This window comes from Tetranychus urticae, chromosome 2 (assembly GCF_039701765.1).
Source record: "Tetranychus urticae isolate SD_2017Ah chromosome 2, NJAU_TeUrti_SD_1.0, whole genome shotgun sequence".
In the NCBI taxonomy this organism is placed as follows: Eukaryota; Metazoa; Arthropoda; class Arachnida; order Trombidiformes; family Tetranychidae; genus Tetranychus; species Tetranychus urticae.
Genome location: NC_142959.1, coordinates 24,217,093 through 24,233,167, shown reverse-complemented (window position 1 = coordinate 24,233,167; position 16,075 = coordinate 24,217,093). Strand labels below are relative to the sequence as shown.

Genomic DNA, 16,075 nt, shown 5'->3' with positions numbered 1-16,075 from the left:
TAATGATTATGCTCTGTTGGCTCATAATCCACATTTTTAATTATTAATGATTTATTCCTGATATTATCTTGGTTGAATTTTTTAAATTATATTATCGTTCTCTGGATCCTGAAACACAAATGTTTTAATGCATCTATCATTGTAATATGGCCAGCAGGATTGATAAAGTAAGTAGTTTACGGTTGTATTCATTTGTTTCATGTTTTCCTTATCATTTAAACTTTATTAATCTTTATAAACTTCTCATTTGTTTATCCTCTTTATTTAGCTTGATTATGTAATTTTAGACCAACAGTTATCTCGATCATTCCATGATCAATTGGAGCAAACACTGAAACCATTGGAACAAAGATTCAGCATATTTAGTTTGTTCAAACCGGAATTTCGTTTACTCTTAAATGGATATATTTATTTACACTCATTGGCTCGTGATGCATCTTCATTGGGACAAAAGATTTATAATCTTAAAACAGTTAGTAAACTGTCGGCATCAAATGGAATCATGAGTAAATTACAACTGTACATTTTAGGAACTTCTACAGTTTTGATACCGTACATAAGAGAACGATTCTCTCGGTCCAAATTATTGAACAACAAGTTGGCTTATTTCTTGGAAGATGCTTTCAAGATCGGAGAATTGTTAAACTTTCTGATTTTTCTCCAAAAAGGATGTTACCCACATTTAATGTACAGATTACTTTTTTTGGACTGTGATCTTATCGAAGGCAAAAAACGTATTAGTCTTGATAGTTATTATGTAAACAGAAATCTCATGTGGACTTCAATTTCCGAGATATTATCTTATCTCATACAGATTGTGGATTTTAATCGAATTGGTTTAATCATTCGACAGAAAGTAATATCGAAATTGGCTCCTTCAAATCTATCTAGTGAAAAGAATCGAGAATCAAGGGATTATCGAATTTGTGCAATTTGTGATGAATGGCCAAATAATCCACATCATATTGGGTGCAAACACATATTTTGTTATTTTTGTATTCATTCAGATTACATGCAATATGGAGGATCTGCATATTCTTGTCCACAATGTGGACATAAAATCTCTGATGTATCTCATATCAAACAACTTTACATGAGCTGGACTTGAATAAAATGTTTATTTTTAGCCAACGGTTACACTTGAAGGATATTGATTGGTAGTTGAAGCAACAATAGTTTGCTTATGAAGGTTCAGAAAATCGTTTACATTAGATAAGTTTAGACGAGAACCGCTTGATTTATCAAATAAAAATAGATTTTCGCCCTGTAAGTTGAACAATATTTTGACTAATTTGATTAGATGTGCTTCACCGGTGATTACTCTACAATCGATAGGATTTTCCAAGAGAATAGTTCCTCGTTCAATTGAACCGTTTTTCTTATTGTTGACAAAAACGACATTCACATAGCGACATAAAGGAAGTTCTTGAGGTTCGGATGAGGTTGGACTACTATTTTCCATAGCAACTCGCCTAATCAAAGCGAGAGTTAGAGGTTTATCTTTGAGGTCTTGATCTTCTTTGATGAGAACTTTGATTCCAGAAGGTAAATCTTTCATAGGCTTGATAGGTGAGTTAACAGTATTTGAAATATATTCATTGAAACTTGTTATGACTCTTTCAAGATTAGAATCAGATGTTGAATAGAAAACGATTATTTCATCAGTAGGAACCAAGTGAGCTTTCTTTTTCAGTTTTTGAATTCGATTGGTTACTTCACGAGCAGTACCTTCATCTTTCATGCTATCATCAGGAGTAACATCAAGAATAACTAGAATGTTTCCTTCTGAAGAAGCAATATACTTTTCAGATAAAATGTTACCAGCATCACCACCAAACTTGTAGGTTAATCTTATTTCATCGGGTTCGAAGACAATATTATTAATAGTAAATAAATTAGGATTTTTCTGATACTCCTGGAGCTTCTCATCAGACAATTCTCTAATGGCTTTAATGATATCCTTAGATTTTTCTCGCAAGCGAATACCAAGAGCCTTTATATCAGGTTCAGCTTTCAGCTCAAGTCCATACTTTTCCTTGTCGTCCGTAACAGTCACCTTTCTAACATTTAATTCGTCTAAAATATATTTTTCCATTGACTTAATATTTTTCAAAGTATCTTCATCTTTGCTAATTATTATGATTTCAGGAAGGGGATATTTCAAAGGTAAAGTTTTACGATCACGCAAAATTCGACCAATTTCGATGACAGTCTTCATGTCCGAGACTTGATTTTCAACTTCTTCGTCAATTAGTGCTAATTGAACCTCTGGAAGCATTAGATGGTGAATAGATTTAGTTTCATCACCTACGTTGAATAAATTTTTCAAATTGCTGTAGATATATTCAGTCAGGAAAGGAGTGAATGGAGCCATGAGTCTAACAATCGACATAAGGACAACAGACAATGTTTCCAAAGCAGTAAGACAGTCTTCCTTTTCTTTATCAGCCTTGAAACGCTTTCGGTTCATTTTAACATACCAGTTGGTAAGGTTTTCAATGAATCCGACTAATTTAGGTACAACCGTATAAAGCCGGTAAGCTTTCATTTCTTGTTTCACAAATTTGATTAAACTTTGTGTAAATGATAAGATCCAGCGATCCATTGGATTAATTGGCTTTGATAATTTAGATGGGTCGAAAATGACATTTGCACCGGTATTTTTCTCATAAAGTTGAACGTTCTGAATGAGAAAACGATATGCGTTGAACCAGGGAAGGAAAACATCTTTCAAAATATCACGAACTCCTTCTTCTCTGAATCGCAAGTTTTCAGCTCTTACAACAGGTGAATTGATCAAGTAAAGTCTTAACGCATCTGCACCATATTTATCGACAACTTCCATAGGATTTGGATAATTCTTTTTACTTTTACTCATCTTTTGACCATCACTTGCCAATACCAGACCGTTGACGATTAAATTTTTGAAAGGAGGACGATCAAAGAGAGCAGTGGATAAAACTAGAAGAGTATAAAACCAGCCTCTAGTTTGATCAACTCCTTCAGCGATAAAATCGGCAGGGAAATTCTCTTCGAATTTTCTTCTATTTTCAAATGGGTAATGGGCTTGAGCATAAGGCATGGACCCACTTTCAAACCAGCAATCAAATACTTCTTTCACTCGTCGTAAAACTTGACCATCTTTCTTGGAGGGAATGGTAATATCGTCGACAGACTCTCTGTGTAAATCATTCACTTTTACACCGGAAAGTTCTTCCAATTCAGCAATAGAACCCACGACAATTATTTCAGACCCATCATCGTTTGTCCAAATTGGAATAGGAGTACCCCAATATCTATTTCTAGAAACAGCCCAATCACGAGCATCTTTCAACCAATTGGCAAATCTACCTTCTTTAACAAAATCTGGGACCCAATAGGTTTCCTGGTTATTTTTTAATAAATTACTTGTCATTTGTTCAACTCGGATGAACCAAGAAGGAACTGCACGGTAGATCAGAGGAGTATCTGATCGCCAACAGAATGGATAACTGTGCTTAGTTGTACCAGATTGCACCAACCGTTTCCTTTCTTTAAGAAGCTTAATGATGTTTTTATCGGCATCTTTAACATGTTGTCCAAGAAAATCGTTTACCGGTTCAACAAACCGACCACTATTATCCACAGGACATACCATTGGCCCTTCTTTAGTAATAACTCCATAGTTTAAGCAAATTCTATAATCGTCTTCACCGAAATAAGGCGATTGATGAACGATACCAGTACCACTTTCACTAGTAACATATCCATCACAAAGCACTCTGAAAGCTCCTTCCGATTTTCTTGAAGCGAAATAAGGAAAAAGCGGTTCATATTTTTTACCTTCCAAGGTTTTACCTTTGAACTTTTCTAATATTTTATAGTCATCAGGTTTCTTGAAGAGTTCAATTAACCGGGATTCCATGAGAATAAAATCAGCATTACGAACATTATCATGCACTTTCACATAATCTAACTCTGGATTAACACAAAGAGCTAAATTACTTGGAAGAGTCCATGGTGTTGTTGTCCATGCAACAAGAGAGACACTAGGTTCATCATCTAATGGAAATGAAACGATTACAGTAGGATCAACAACATCCTTGTAGTTTTGCCCGGCTTCAAAATTAGATAATGGAGTATTACATTTAGTTGAAAAGGGCATGACTTTGACACCTCGGTAAACCAGCCCTTTGCTGAAGAGCTGTTTAAAAACCCACCAAACAGTTTCCATAAACCAAGGATACATTGTTTTATAATCATTTTTAAAGTCAATCCAGCGACCTAATCGAGTTACTATATTTTCCCATTCATCTGAATATCTCATAACAATAGCGCGACATTCCTTGTTATATGCTGCAATGCCCATTTTCTCAACATCTTCTGGTCCCTTGATACCAAGAGACTTATCAATTTCATATTCAACGGGTAATCCATGACAATCCCAACCAAAACGTCGCTCCACGTGGTAACCTGATTGATGAGCCCAACGTGTCACAATATCTTTGATTGTACCTAGTAGGGAAGAATTAAAAAAACAATAATAATAAATGAAGGAAGACAAATACAGAGAAGGAAGATTTTCAAAAAATATAGAAGAAATTAGTTTACCAGCTAAGATGTGTCCATAATGAGGTAATCCAGTAGCAAATGGTGGACCATCAAAGAAAACAAACGGAGGTTTCCCACTTGATTGTTTAAGGCTAGTTTCAAACGCTTTTGTATTTTGCCAGTGTTCAAGAACAATTTTTTCCTCATTGGGAAAATTAATAGTTTCTGGGACTAAGTTAACCATGATTACAAATAACGATGTTAATTTAAACTGATGATAATTTAAAACTGATGAAATAACCACATAAACAAATCAAGACACATCTGCAAAGATCAAAGTCTGCTTATAAATAAAAATCTCCTACACCGGTTACGCGCTCAATTCAAAATGCAAGCTTCTAATAACATGAATTTTAATATTCATGCATTTTCATCATAAAGCATTTTTTCAATTCTTATTTAATGAAATAATCTTTAATGAGAGTATTTATCTCAATGAATTTTAACAATCAGTAGCTTACCTAAAAACATGTAATGCTTGAATGTGAGGCTTGGATCAATTTCAATTTTAATCTTGATTAATGAATGAGCAACATAAAAAATCGTTAGTAAAGACTTGTTTTATTCAGGGTTTATTTTTTTGTATTTTAAATATTTAATGAAATTGTTTTCGAATCAATACTAATCCAGTTAGTGATTAGCTTATTTACATAAATAAACAACAAGATGATTTATAAGTTTCTTCTTTCAATTTAAGTTAACTTTAAGCCCAACAAAATTTTAAATAAAAAGAAAGAATGAAACAAAGTTTCTTTGTTTTTTTTGTCTGTTACAAAATCCATTACAAATATTTGTATAGTCAATGAAAACTTCCTAAAGATTCATTACCTTTATCATCACAAGCTGATTTTTTCATGTGCAATTTATGGAATGATGAAGCTCCACCATCTCTAAAATATGATGAAAAAATGAAAATGAGAACTGGACAGCTACAAAATGCGCAATAAAAGACTTTTGTTTAGCTATTTTCTTGTTTTCCTTCTTGATCCAGATATCAATTATCATTTGCTTATAGATTAAAATTTTACTGAATTACAAATGAGTTCACTTTTCTTTACTTTTTTGTTAATACTTTGGTTTCATAGGTACATTCCATTAACAAGATAATCAGCATCATGAGCCAAGTTCCGTCCTCTTCTTGCAATTCTTCTTTTAATGTATTTCATACGACAACCAACCAGCGTTACTAACATTGCAGTAATACCAACACCTAGAACCAAAGCAATAACCGCAGAGTTGGTATCTCGACCAGATTGTGAACTGCTTAAATGGGTAACAGCTACTGGTAAAGCCCATTCATTAGACATTTTATCAGAATTTAAATGTGAAACTCCTTTGATTGGTGTCATTTGAACTGTGTGAGTAGGTGCGGTTGAAGGGCTTGTTATTGGTACCATAGACCCAGAAGGAGATGATCGTGTTGAAGTTTCAATTTTATTTGCATGATCTTTAAGATCATCAGCTAATGATTGAGAGTTTTTAATCTTTCTAACAGAATTTAAGTGTTCTTGAGGTGCTCGAATATTATTTTGTCGAATATTAACACCAAGTTCATTATTGACTCCTCCACCTGAGCCTTGAGTGTCAATCATGTCAATTCGAGACACAGGTTCCATGTTGGTAAACTCGGTCGATTTACGTTGATAAGAGTTTAAGTAAGAGCTCTTTGACCATGGAATACTTCGTGTCAAAGTTGGTGCTGGTTGTGATTGAGGACTTGGCACTCCATTTCCATTATTATTAACATTAATAGATCCAATATCATTTGTTGGTCGATATTGATGGTAAATTGGATTAATTAAGTTATGATCCAGATTGTTGGATCTAACATTTCCTCCAGTTGCGATAATTCCATTTTCAGGCTGCCAATAATCTCGTGTAAAGCTGTTTGGATAGTCAGTGTCAGTAGAAAAGCCTCGAGATCTTGGTCCATTGTAAAAATCACCATGTGAAGAGGGTGGTGGAGGTGGTAGAGGTGGTTGGTAATATTGATTTCCGTAACTTGGATAATAGGGTTTTGTTTCAAATTTATCCCGAATAGGATTGTAATCGTCAAATTTGTGAGAGTTCATTGACATTTTACCATTCTCTTTAAGATCATTCACAATATCAGGACTCTTGGGATAGTTAAAAGCCTGAGCATTGACCGATTTCTTTGGTACAAACTGTCCTACTGCATTGCCCCCTTCAACACCCACAACACTTATGGCCTCATTATCTTTTACATCCATTCTTCCTCCAACATTCTTATCCAATGGATTTGCAAAATTGATTGTTGACGTTGATACAGGCAATGAAGCTGAGGATGGTGATCTTTGACGATTCGATACCTGATTTGAAGGTGGAAGTGCAACTTGAGATTCGACAGAAGGATATCCTGACTCAGTAGGACAGTGAAGATCAACAGCTTCATCACTTCCATCCGAACATTGAACAATTCCATCACATACATTATAGATTGCTATGCAATCACTTGTGTTTCGGCACTGAAATTGATGATGTTTACATGCTGTAAAAAATTGGAAATATTTGTAAGAATTAATAAAAAATTCTGACATCTTAAGGTTCAATACTCTTAAGGTTAATAAAGATATTATACCTTTGACAGATGCTGAAGTTGATGTATAAGTTGATCCTGAAGATGGTGGAGGACTCAAACTTCCTGAGGTTGTAGAGGTTACTTCAATTCCTTTGGAATCATTATTGGACGTTGAAATTGGTTTAACCGAAGTAGCTGAAGAGATTCTCAAATTAACCAAGTCATTTTCATGCTTAGCCTGGTTTCTTTGATCAACAGTGTTTCCATCAACAGAGTTTCGATTAAATTTGATCAACGAACTTGTATAATGATCATGTCCAGTGAATTTACATTTCATCTGTTCTGGTGGACCACAATCAAATAAATAGCAGCTTCCTTGACTCTAATGATGCAACGAAACAATAATGAGGAAAATAAGTATTAAAGGTTGATGAAAATACTACAAAAACTCGGCAAAATAAAGATGATAATTATAAACTAAACTGATGCAATTAGTTTGCTATTAATTGTTACCCTGATAGATAAAACTTGAGTTCACACCTAATTTATTGCTTACGCCTGGTTGTCATTCTTGATACATTAACGATAGCGTTAAAAAATATCATAAAATTTTTGTTGACTCTTGTCTCACCATCTTACATGGATTATATCATAGCAAAGGCTGGATAAATAATCCAAGAAATAATTTTTGAATAGAAATAAAAAAATTCTGATCCCTAGTCACCCTGTCACTTAAGAATCAGGTTATTTATTTAACCTACCTTTTCTTCATAAACAGCAAGTGTGCAGTTACGATTATCCCAACACCAGAGAAGACACTGTTGGTTAGAAGAGGTTTCAGTTTCACTTAAGTATCTTGCTCCTGAACCCAAGGAATCGGAAGTTCGGATAATGGTGTTTAGTTTAATCACAAATGAGTCGAGAATGGGATCACTTTTTGTATAAAAAGATTTACTGTTTCCAGAGATAAAGATAGGTAGAAGAGTAAATATAATACAAGTTAACCAGTTGGTTCCCTTTAAAAGACGATTACTAAATCTAATATTTCTCTTATCATTTATGATGATAGAGGTCATTTTTGAGTGAAAGGAAGAAACCCAAGATAGGGTTAAAATACCAAAAGCAAAGATCGACACACAAACAAAGCAGAAGTGAGGTGAATATTGAGATAAAATCCAGAATGTTAAACTTAAAATGATCGTGTGACACACCAACGGTTTCTTGTTAGGTTGCTTATAAATTCAAAATGTTCAACAATTAACGGCTCAAGCAATTCGGTTTTAACATATTGCTTCAAAGTCTTTTTTTATCTGATAATCTGTGCAGCAAAACTCGTACAAAATACAGAATAGAAGAGAAGTAGACAGTGAAATAGACTGAAGTTAGTTTCTTAAAATTGATTAAATAAAGCAACACAAATGTTAAGCAAATGAAATCGACGATCGAAGTAACAGTTTTATTTGAAAAAATCAGATGGCGTTGTACCAGGTATTGTACAATTTAATGAAATATTTTTCTCATAAGTTTTTACAGTTAATATCTTTTAATAGTTAATATTTATTATAAATTTATTTTATTATTATCATTTGTGAATATTTTACTTATTTGAAAAGTTCAATCGTTTAGTTGATTTACAGTAATCAACAATTGAAACAGTAAACATGTGACGAGAATCTAATTCGATAATAAACAAGGAGTATAAACAAGTGAACAAAATGTAACTTCTGTCTGGTTCTCAACTTTTTATTGATCAATTGTTTCAATTTTTCCTGTCTTGGATTGAATTAATTAACCTGACGATTAGATGTGGTATATTACATGGAACAAGAATCGATCACAAGGAATCAGTAGACTTGGTTAACTCCTACGATGTGAAAGTCCGCCTCATGCTTTTCTTTCTGGTGCTTTCCTCAGCTCTAAGCCATTAAAAAGGGAAATATAAACTAATACTTTAAGATTAGATTAACGGCAATTAATAAAGTAAGATAGAATGAAGAAAGTGAGAGAGAGAAGGGGAGTGAATGTTGAAGAGTAAGGTGAGAGAAATGAAGAAAAGATGGTGGTAAATTAGAGAGAAAAGAAGAGTAAAAAACTGATACAAACATGAGATTCTTGAAATGAACGTTAAGAGTTCAAAGCAAATGATCTCAAAGTGAAATACATTTAGATGTTCACTTGTTTATCAGTTTGGTCTGTTTGCTTTTTCCCATTATATTTTTTTTTCTAGACATTTTGTTTTTTCTCGCTTAGCTCAATGTTAACTCATTTTTCCCTCTTTTTTACTTAGACTTAATGTCTATTGTTAATTTTTGTGTGACTCAAGAGGGCAAACAAAAGAAAGAGCAACTTTTCTTCAAAATCAAAGTCTCACCAAAATGCCTTCTAATCTGGATAAAATGTCGCCTGGATTAATCCACCTGACTAGGATACATTCTGTTCGTTCAAGTGATTCTTCTGGTCATGGTTTTGATTCGCTTGATTCTTCCTTTACAGATGATCACATTGATGATCGTTCCTGGTCTTGGATTTATCTTAAATCAGAGTTTACGGGTAAAGATTCTGAAAAGCTATTCCACAAGTATCAAGCCCGTCTTCAGCACAATTTTTTCATGGTTTTACTTTTACTCAACATCTCTTTTAATCTGATTGCAATTGCTATTTACCTCTGGGATAAGGTGAGTGTAATTATGATAATTTAATCTATTTTATAAATCAAAATATAACAATATGACTTGATCGACCTTTATTTTTCTCGTTTTAAATGAAATTCATTTTACCAATCACTTAGTAAATTGACAAATTCACCTTTTGCTTGTACGACAATCTATTTACCAGGAAAGCTCCGATTAATCCATCCAATTTTGATTTCTCAAAATGATTTATTTTGGGCTCAACTTGATTAGTTTTTATTTTACTCTCGCATATGATTAATACCCAAGTCTATTTACTTAATTACTAGAAATAGACCTCCTCAAAGAAGTAGCTACCAAGTTAGACACTGTCAACCTAGTTTACCTAAACCCGATTAAATAACAATATCAAATTATTAAATATCATTATTTCAGATTTGTATACTTATACTGATCAATCAAATGGTGGTTAACAATCAAGACAGTGATAACATTGAGATTAATTCTAGGAATTCACCACTTGTTTGTTGTGATTGAAAATCATGTATCAAAATCAGTATCTTTCCAATATTCTTCATGAGTTTTAAGCTGCATGACTGAGAATTGTATTTAGTTGGATATTCAGTCAGTTTTTGATTGATTTCAACGTTAGCTACTTGCTAATTTACATCGACTTCAGTTCACTTTGCTCTTGATTAACTGACAATCTGTTCAAATGAACTGTTACGGCAAATCATTGCTGATCAAAAATCTTAATCACCAACAGCAGCCTCTTCACCATTAGATTACTCTTACAAGTTATTTGCTAATAATCTCAGTTAATCAATACAAGTTGCTTCTATTAATAATAGCGATTTTATTCCTCAATTGCTAATGAAAGTTTTATCAGAAAAAAAATAAACCAGAAAATATCTTAATTTTATTTCAATAACTACATTAAAATTTCAAATTAACCATAACTTGAATGCAGCTTCTGATTTGAATATATTATACATCCAGTAAATTTTTTCCGATGTTAATAAATTCAAAGTGAATTGTGATCGAAGAATTGATTATTTTAAATCTTTTAGCAAAAAAATCCAACAATTTATTTCCATCATTTATTGCAGCTATAAATAGCATCAATGATAAGGTCCATAAGTGAGAAATCAATATAAAAAACAATAAATACTGTCGATGCTAATTAAATAATAGCAAAAAAATGTATTTGTTAAGCATTTCCTTGAAATCAATTAATTTAGTTTCAATAGCTTTTTAAACGGTACCTTAAACTATTGATTGATAATGAATAAAATGAATTTACATTACACAATTTTGATTCTAATTAGATTGTATTTTGTCTTCTCCTTAGCAAGTGAATACTTTTCCTGGTGAAGCTTTAATGCGAGGATCGGCATTAATTGTATACTTCGCTTTTCTCATATTAACATGTCTGGAGGAACAATGGCTTCGTCCACGATTCGCTCGCATTGTGGCCGCATTGACAGTACTTGTGGCCATGATAGTGTCTGAACATGGCGGTGCTCTTTTCGCTGTAACTGGCGATAAAACTGTTTACCCATTGCAACGGATTCGTCCAACATTTTCAATCATCTTAACCAATCATGTATTCCTACCCTTTCCATCTCGTATTTATGCTTGCATCGGAACTCTGGTCATTGTTTCCCTTGAGCTGTTACTGACAATTATATCTCGAGCTCAGTCAGACTGTGCATCAACATCAATCATCCGTTATGCCGTTGCTGATACAATATTTTACTCATTAGGAGCTTTCATTGGTTTCTTTTTAACCTTTTTACTTGAGATTGCCAACCGTAAAGCTTTCCTGGACCATCGGTCTTGCGTTGAATCAAAATTTAAACTTGATTACGAGAAGGAACAGCAAGATTCACTTTTATCTTCATGTTTACCTCGCCATTTAATGGATCGTGTTCGTAATGATATTAAACTGGTCATTGAACGTAAAGAAAGATCTCAACGGAGTCGACAAAAGCCTTTCAATGAACTGTATGTGGAGAAATACAAAAATGTCACAATTCTTTACGCAGACATTGTCAATTCAATGTTACTGGCAGCCAAATTGTCGCCCAATGATTTAGTTGAAACGTTAAATACTCTTTTTGGTCGTTTTGATGAATCTTCGGAAAGAAACGACTGTCTTCGAATTAAACTTCTCGGTGATTGTTATTATTGTGTCTCTGGTGTTCCCGAGTATGTTGAAAATCATGCCCTCAATTGTGTTCGTATGGGATTGGAAATGATTGCCATTATCAAATCAGTTCGTGAAGAGACTCAAGTTGATGTTGATATGAGAATCGGTGTTCACTCTGGAATGGTTTTATCTGGACTTTTAGGTTTACACAAATGGCAATATGATATTTTTTCAAAAGACTCAATGATTGCCAATGAGATGGAGCACACTGGAGTTCCTGGATGTGTCCATGTAACTCAAGCAACACTTGACTTGATACCAGAAACGGAGAGAAGAGAGTTTTGTATTGAAGGTAAGACAAAATGGATAATTGTAATGACAATTTTCTTAATAAAGCTTTTCTTTTCATATTAAGAAAGAAAACATGAGAATGGCGAATCAACTTATCTAATTACTCCGAGAGTTTTACCTTACAATATACGAACTTCTTATGGCTATCGAAATGGTCGACAAGTTTTTAAGGTAAGATTTGTCTTGAATTAGTTGATTGTCACTAATATAGAAATGGTTTCATTATCAATCTCATAGAACAGTGTTTCCATGGATTCTCTAACCATTGCGAATCTTCAAAGAACGGTTCTTGTTGAAAGGTAAGTCGATACTTGAATCGATTCAAATTGAAGATGAATTTTTATTCTCCAATTTAATCTCATTTGAAAACACTTGACTTACTCATTCAATTTACCATTTGAGGTCAGTTTACAAAAATATCGTGAAATGGTGAAATATGTAAACGATTTTCTTGCTGATACCATCGATGAAATGCCTCTCGGAAAGAAAGCGTAAGTTTCAACTAAAAATTTGTTTTTAAGTGAAAATATTGATTCTTTTTTTATTCATTGGCAGACTTTGGCTTCGTCAAGCTGATATTAATCCAATTTTCTTGAGCTTCACTCAAGCCTTTACCAAACGATACGGAACCAATCTATTTCAAATGGAAAGACAATTTGCCATCCAAACTGATCCTCTGTTTCGCTACTACTTGTACTGTTCAGGCCTGATTTGCCTTTCAATGGTAGCCATCAAAACCATTATACCAAATATGCCGATATCATCTAAGCTATATTGGACTTTTTTTGTTACTGTAGTCATTATCACTGGATCACTAACTTATACCTTCTGGACAAGACAACAATTAAAGTGAGTAAAATTTAAACAGAAAGTTCAATTCTTTTAATTTTACAAAATTTTTAATTCAATTTTCTCTTTAAGATATTTAGTTCGTGTTATGATTTGGTTTGTCATTACAGTTTGGCTTCTTCTTTGTGGCACACTTGATATGATAAGGGTTAGTATTATACTCAGCATAGTTAAGATTTAATGAAATTTCATCTGAAATCTATTTCATTTTCTATTCAGGAAGACTGTATGAAAGATCAAAAAACTACAAGTTTGGCGGATTGTGCTTTTACTTGGGTAAGTTTCAAGTTTAGAAGAACCCGAAGATTGAAAAAATTCTTAAAAATTGAATGCTATTTATTGAATCAGAGAAGACAGAGAAAAATATGAAAACTAATCAAGCTTTCAATTAAGTCTTGTGATCTCTTGACAATTGTTTAAGAAACTTGTGATTTATTTTTTCAATAGTATTACACATTTTGCCTGATTTTAGCGTTAACCAGTATAAGCTTATTTTTGCGGATTAACATGTGGTTCAAGCTTGCCCTCAACCTTTCTGCGTTATTGATCTACATCACATTAAGCCGTTTGGATTGTTCAGTTATATCAATTCTTGACTCTCGTACCAAATGGAAGTACTTAGCTTATGAATCTGATCTTGGACATATTTATTACATTTTAACGGTTTCCATAACTCTTCATGTTATTGACCGACAAATTGAATACATTCTTCGTCTTGGTTTTCAATGGACGACCCGTTTAGAGGTGGAACGGAGAGAAGCCCTGGTAATGGGTGAAATCAATCGGATTCTGTTGGACAATATTCTACCTCAACATGTTGCCCAGCGTTTCCTTTATTCAAGTTTCAATGGAGCTCAAAGATACTACCATGAAGCATATGATTCAATTGCTGTTATTTTTGCCTCAATCCCTAATTATGCTCAATTTTATACTGAAACCAATATCAATGAAGAAGGACTAAAATGTTTACTTCTTCTCAATGAAATTATCTGTGATTTTGATAAGGTAAACTATCCAATTGACAATTTATCATCACAAAGGAGAACGAGAAAGAAAAATCTTGAGACTAATATTGTTGACTACTTTGTAATCTCTTTAATCGATTAATTACTTGATTACTAGCTTCTAGCTGATCCATCATTTGCTCGAATCGAGAAAATTAAAACCATTGGAAGTACTTATATGGCAGCTTCAGGTTTACATCCTGGACGTGGTTCCACAGATGTAAGTTTTTACCTTTTTTGTCGTCGATTCAATCAATTGGTTGTTATTTCAAACAAAAATGTGAAACAATGAGGCAAACTTGACTTGAATTGAATAGGAAATGAAACAAAAAAGCATTCAATTGTTAACATTACCTTGTCTTGATATGTTCATCAGAATAATCGAGATTTTTAATGATTTTGTGAGAAGCTTTTATTTGAAATTAATTGAAAATAATCATTTATTTGAACGCAATTTTATTGATTGAAAATGGTGTTCTAACATTTCTATGAGTTCATGAATTGACAGATTATTGTGATTTTCAAGTGTCTTGAAGATTGCTGTTGTATCTACAAAATTTATTGTTTAGAGGAAAAGAAAAGAAATAAAGTTTGCGGATAAAGTACAAGACAATATAATTGTTAGGAAATGATTAAGATGGTGAAAAGAAAGAAGGCAAAAAAAGAAGAAGAAAAAATGATAAGTCGGAAGGTCCCAACAAAAATGAATTCATTAGGATGAAAGACAAACAGCTGATTGAATGATGATGAAGATACAATATGAGTTTAGACAAAAAAAGATTAGGTGAAGGAAAAAAATATCATTTCTGTCTTCACTGAATGAAAAAGGAATGAGGGACAGAAGAAGAAAATATGATGAAAAAAACAAATTCAAGTTCAAGATTATGAGATTGATGTTTTTTGTTATAACCATTGTCAAGTCCTTGTTTTTAAGTTAAGTCATATCTTGGTGTGTTTTGGTATATTTTGTTGATATATTAATATTTGCTCTTTTCTCTCTCTTTTATAATTATTGGTTCACTTTATTGTCTACTTTTAATTGGTGAACATTTGCACAATTGGAAACTGTCTTTTCTTTCAATTGATGGGATAAAAAAATTTGGAAAACACAACCATCCAGAGTGATTCTAGTCTTGAGGAGCTGAATCTCAATGTTTTGGAATTGGTAAACTTTGGGACAGCTTTGATGGAAGCACTTGCTCGAATAAATAAGGATGCATTGCAAGAGTTTAAATTGCGAATCGGTATCTCCTCAGGACCAGTGATTGCTGGTGTCGTTGGTGCACTTAAACCACAATATGATATATGGGGGGACACAGTAAACGTTGCCAGTCGAATGGACTCTTATGGAGTAATTGGACGAATTAATGTAACAGAGTCTGTAGCTAATATACTGATGCAATGTTCAACACTTGAATTGGAGTGCAGAGGGCCAGTTCTGATCAAAGGTAAAGGTGAAATGGTTACATATTTAGTTAAAACTCCTTTTGATTCGTGAACGGGATGGCGGAGAAACAAGATAAACAATCATGCTCTTTAAGGGCCAAGAAAATGCTAATCTTTTTGTACTCATCAGAAAACAAAAGTGGTTCCATAAATTTAAGTTAAAGATGACGAAGCAGAAAACATCAACAATGATGATATTTGAAAATGATGATTCTTTTTTCTTGAAACATTGAAGATTGTGCTTGTTGGAAATTTGGTTGTGATTATTTCATGAGTTCTTGGTGAATAGAGTTGATGGTAGATTGTCCTGATTGTTGTCGAGTTTCAAAAGTGAGGCGTTCTTGTTTTGCTTTTTTTCTCTCTTTCACTAATTTATTCTTTTAATTAAGTTACACTGAGAATATTTAATCAACTTTGTATTGAATACCTCTCTGGCTTTGATGATAATGATAATTTTACAACATATTGAGAATATTGTACAAAGGTGATTAGTCAATTGCAACAAGCAAAGAGG

At 33.1% G+C, this 16,075-nt stretch overlaps 4 protein-coding genes across 4 annotated transcripts; 2 read left to right on the top strand and 2 right to left on the bottom strand.

The window, feature by feature from the left end:
• The first annotated feature begins 1 nt into the window (after position 1).
• Pex2 (peroxisomal biogenesis factor 2) lies at positions 2-1,131 on the top strand. Its single transcript, XM_015935202.3, has 2 exons — positions 2-167; positions 269-1,131. Exons 1-2 carry the CDS (start codon positions 147-149, stop codon positions 1,106-1,108), a joined length of 861 nt encoding a protein of 286 aa, XP_015790688.2. The 5' UTR covers positions 2-146; the 3' UTR covers positions 1,109-1,131.
• Positions 1,100-4,850, bottom strand: IleRS (Isoleucyl-tRNA synthetase). Its single transcript, XM_015935200.3, has 2 exons — positions 4,591-4,850; positions 1,100-4,494 (listed from the first exon to the last, which is right to left on the bottom strand). The coding sequence occupies exons 1-2, from the start codon at positions 4,772-4,774 to the stop codon at positions 1,124-1,126; spliced, it is 3,555 nt and encodes a 1,184-aa protein (XP_015790686.2). The 5' UTR covers positions 4,775-4,850; the 3' UTR covers positions 1,100-1,123.
• A 410-nt stretch (positions 4,851-5,260) lies between these two features.
• LOC107367598 (uncharacterized) lies at positions 5,261-8,481 on the bottom strand. The gene is made up of 4 exons (XM_089266879.1): positions 7,891-8,481; positions 7,190-7,511; positions 5,649-7,099; positions 5,261-5,480 (listed from the first exon to the last, which is right to left on the bottom strand). Exons 1-3 carry the CDS (start codon positions 8,203-8,205, stop codon positions 5,670-5,672), a joined length of 2,067 nt encoding a protein of 688 aa, XP_089123005.1. The 5' UTR covers positions 8,206-8,481; the 3' UTR covers positions 5,261-5,480; positions 5,649-5,669.
• A 741-nt stretch (positions 8,482-9,222) lies between these two features.
• LOC107367509 (adenylate cyclase type 2) lies at positions 9,223-15,813 on the top strand. The gene is made up of 11 exons (XM_015935211.3): positions 9,223-9,804; positions 11,111-12,263; positions 12,327-12,433; positions 12,500-12,561; positions 12,670-12,753; positions 12,818-13,111; positions 13,184-13,259; positions 13,331-13,387; positions 13,559-14,116; positions 14,234-14,335; positions 15,236-15,813. The coding sequence occupies exons 1-11, from the start codon at positions 9,505-9,507 to the stop codon at positions 15,611-15,613; spliced, it is 3,171 nt and encodes a 1,056-aa protein (XP_015790697.2). The 5' UTR covers positions 9,223-9,504; the 3' UTR covers positions 15,614-15,813.
• The last annotated feature ends 262 nt before the right edge of the window (positions 15,814-16,075 follow it).

What these genes read in the sequence shown, in the direction of transcription:
- LOC107367509 (XM_015935211.3), top strand. Translation starts at nt 9,505, where the DNA reads ATGCCTTCTAATCTGGATAAAATGTCGCCTGGATTAATCCACCTGACT. An exon ending in ATGGTCGACAAGTTTTTAAG is followed by an intron (nt 12,434 to 12,499) that starts GTAAGATTTGTC and finishes TCAATCTCATAG; the next exon opens with AACAGTGTTTCCATGGATTC. An exon ending in CTGGACGTGGTTCCACAGAT is followed by an intron (nt 14,336 to 15,235) that starts GTAAGTTTTTAC and finishes ACAACCATCCAG; the next exon opens with AGTGATTCTAGTCTTGAGGA.
- Pex2 (XM_015935202.3), top strand. Translation starts at nt 147, where the DNA reads ATGGCCAGCAGGATTGATAAA. An exon ending in TGGCCAGCAGGATTGATAAA is followed by an intron (nt 168 to 268) that starts GTAAGTAGTTTA and finishes CTCTTTATTTAG; the next exon opens with CTTGATTATGTAATTTTAGA.
- IleRS (XM_015935200.3), bottom strand. Translation starts at nt 4,774, where the DNA reads ATGGTTAACTTAGTCCCAGAAACTATTAATTTTCCCAATGAGGAAAAA. An exon ending in TTATGGACACATCTTAGCTG is followed by an intron (nt 4,495 to 4,590) that starts GTAAACTAATTT and finishes CTTCCCTACTAG; the next exon opens with GTACAATCAAAGATATTGTG.
- LOC107367598 (XM_089266879.1), bottom strand. Translation starts at nt 8,205, where the DNA reads ATGACCTCTATCATCATAAATGATAAGAGAAATATTAGATTTAGTAAT. An exon ending in TTGCTGTTTATGAAGAAAAG is followed by an intron (nt 7,512 to 7,890) that starts GTAGGTTAAATA and finishes TTGCATCATTAG; the next exon opens with AGTCAAGGAAGCTGCTATTT. An exon ending in AACTTCAGCATCTGTCAAAG is followed by an intron (nt 7,100 to 7,189) that starts GTATAATATCTT and finishes AATTTTTTACAG; the next exon opens with CATGTAAACATCATCAATTT.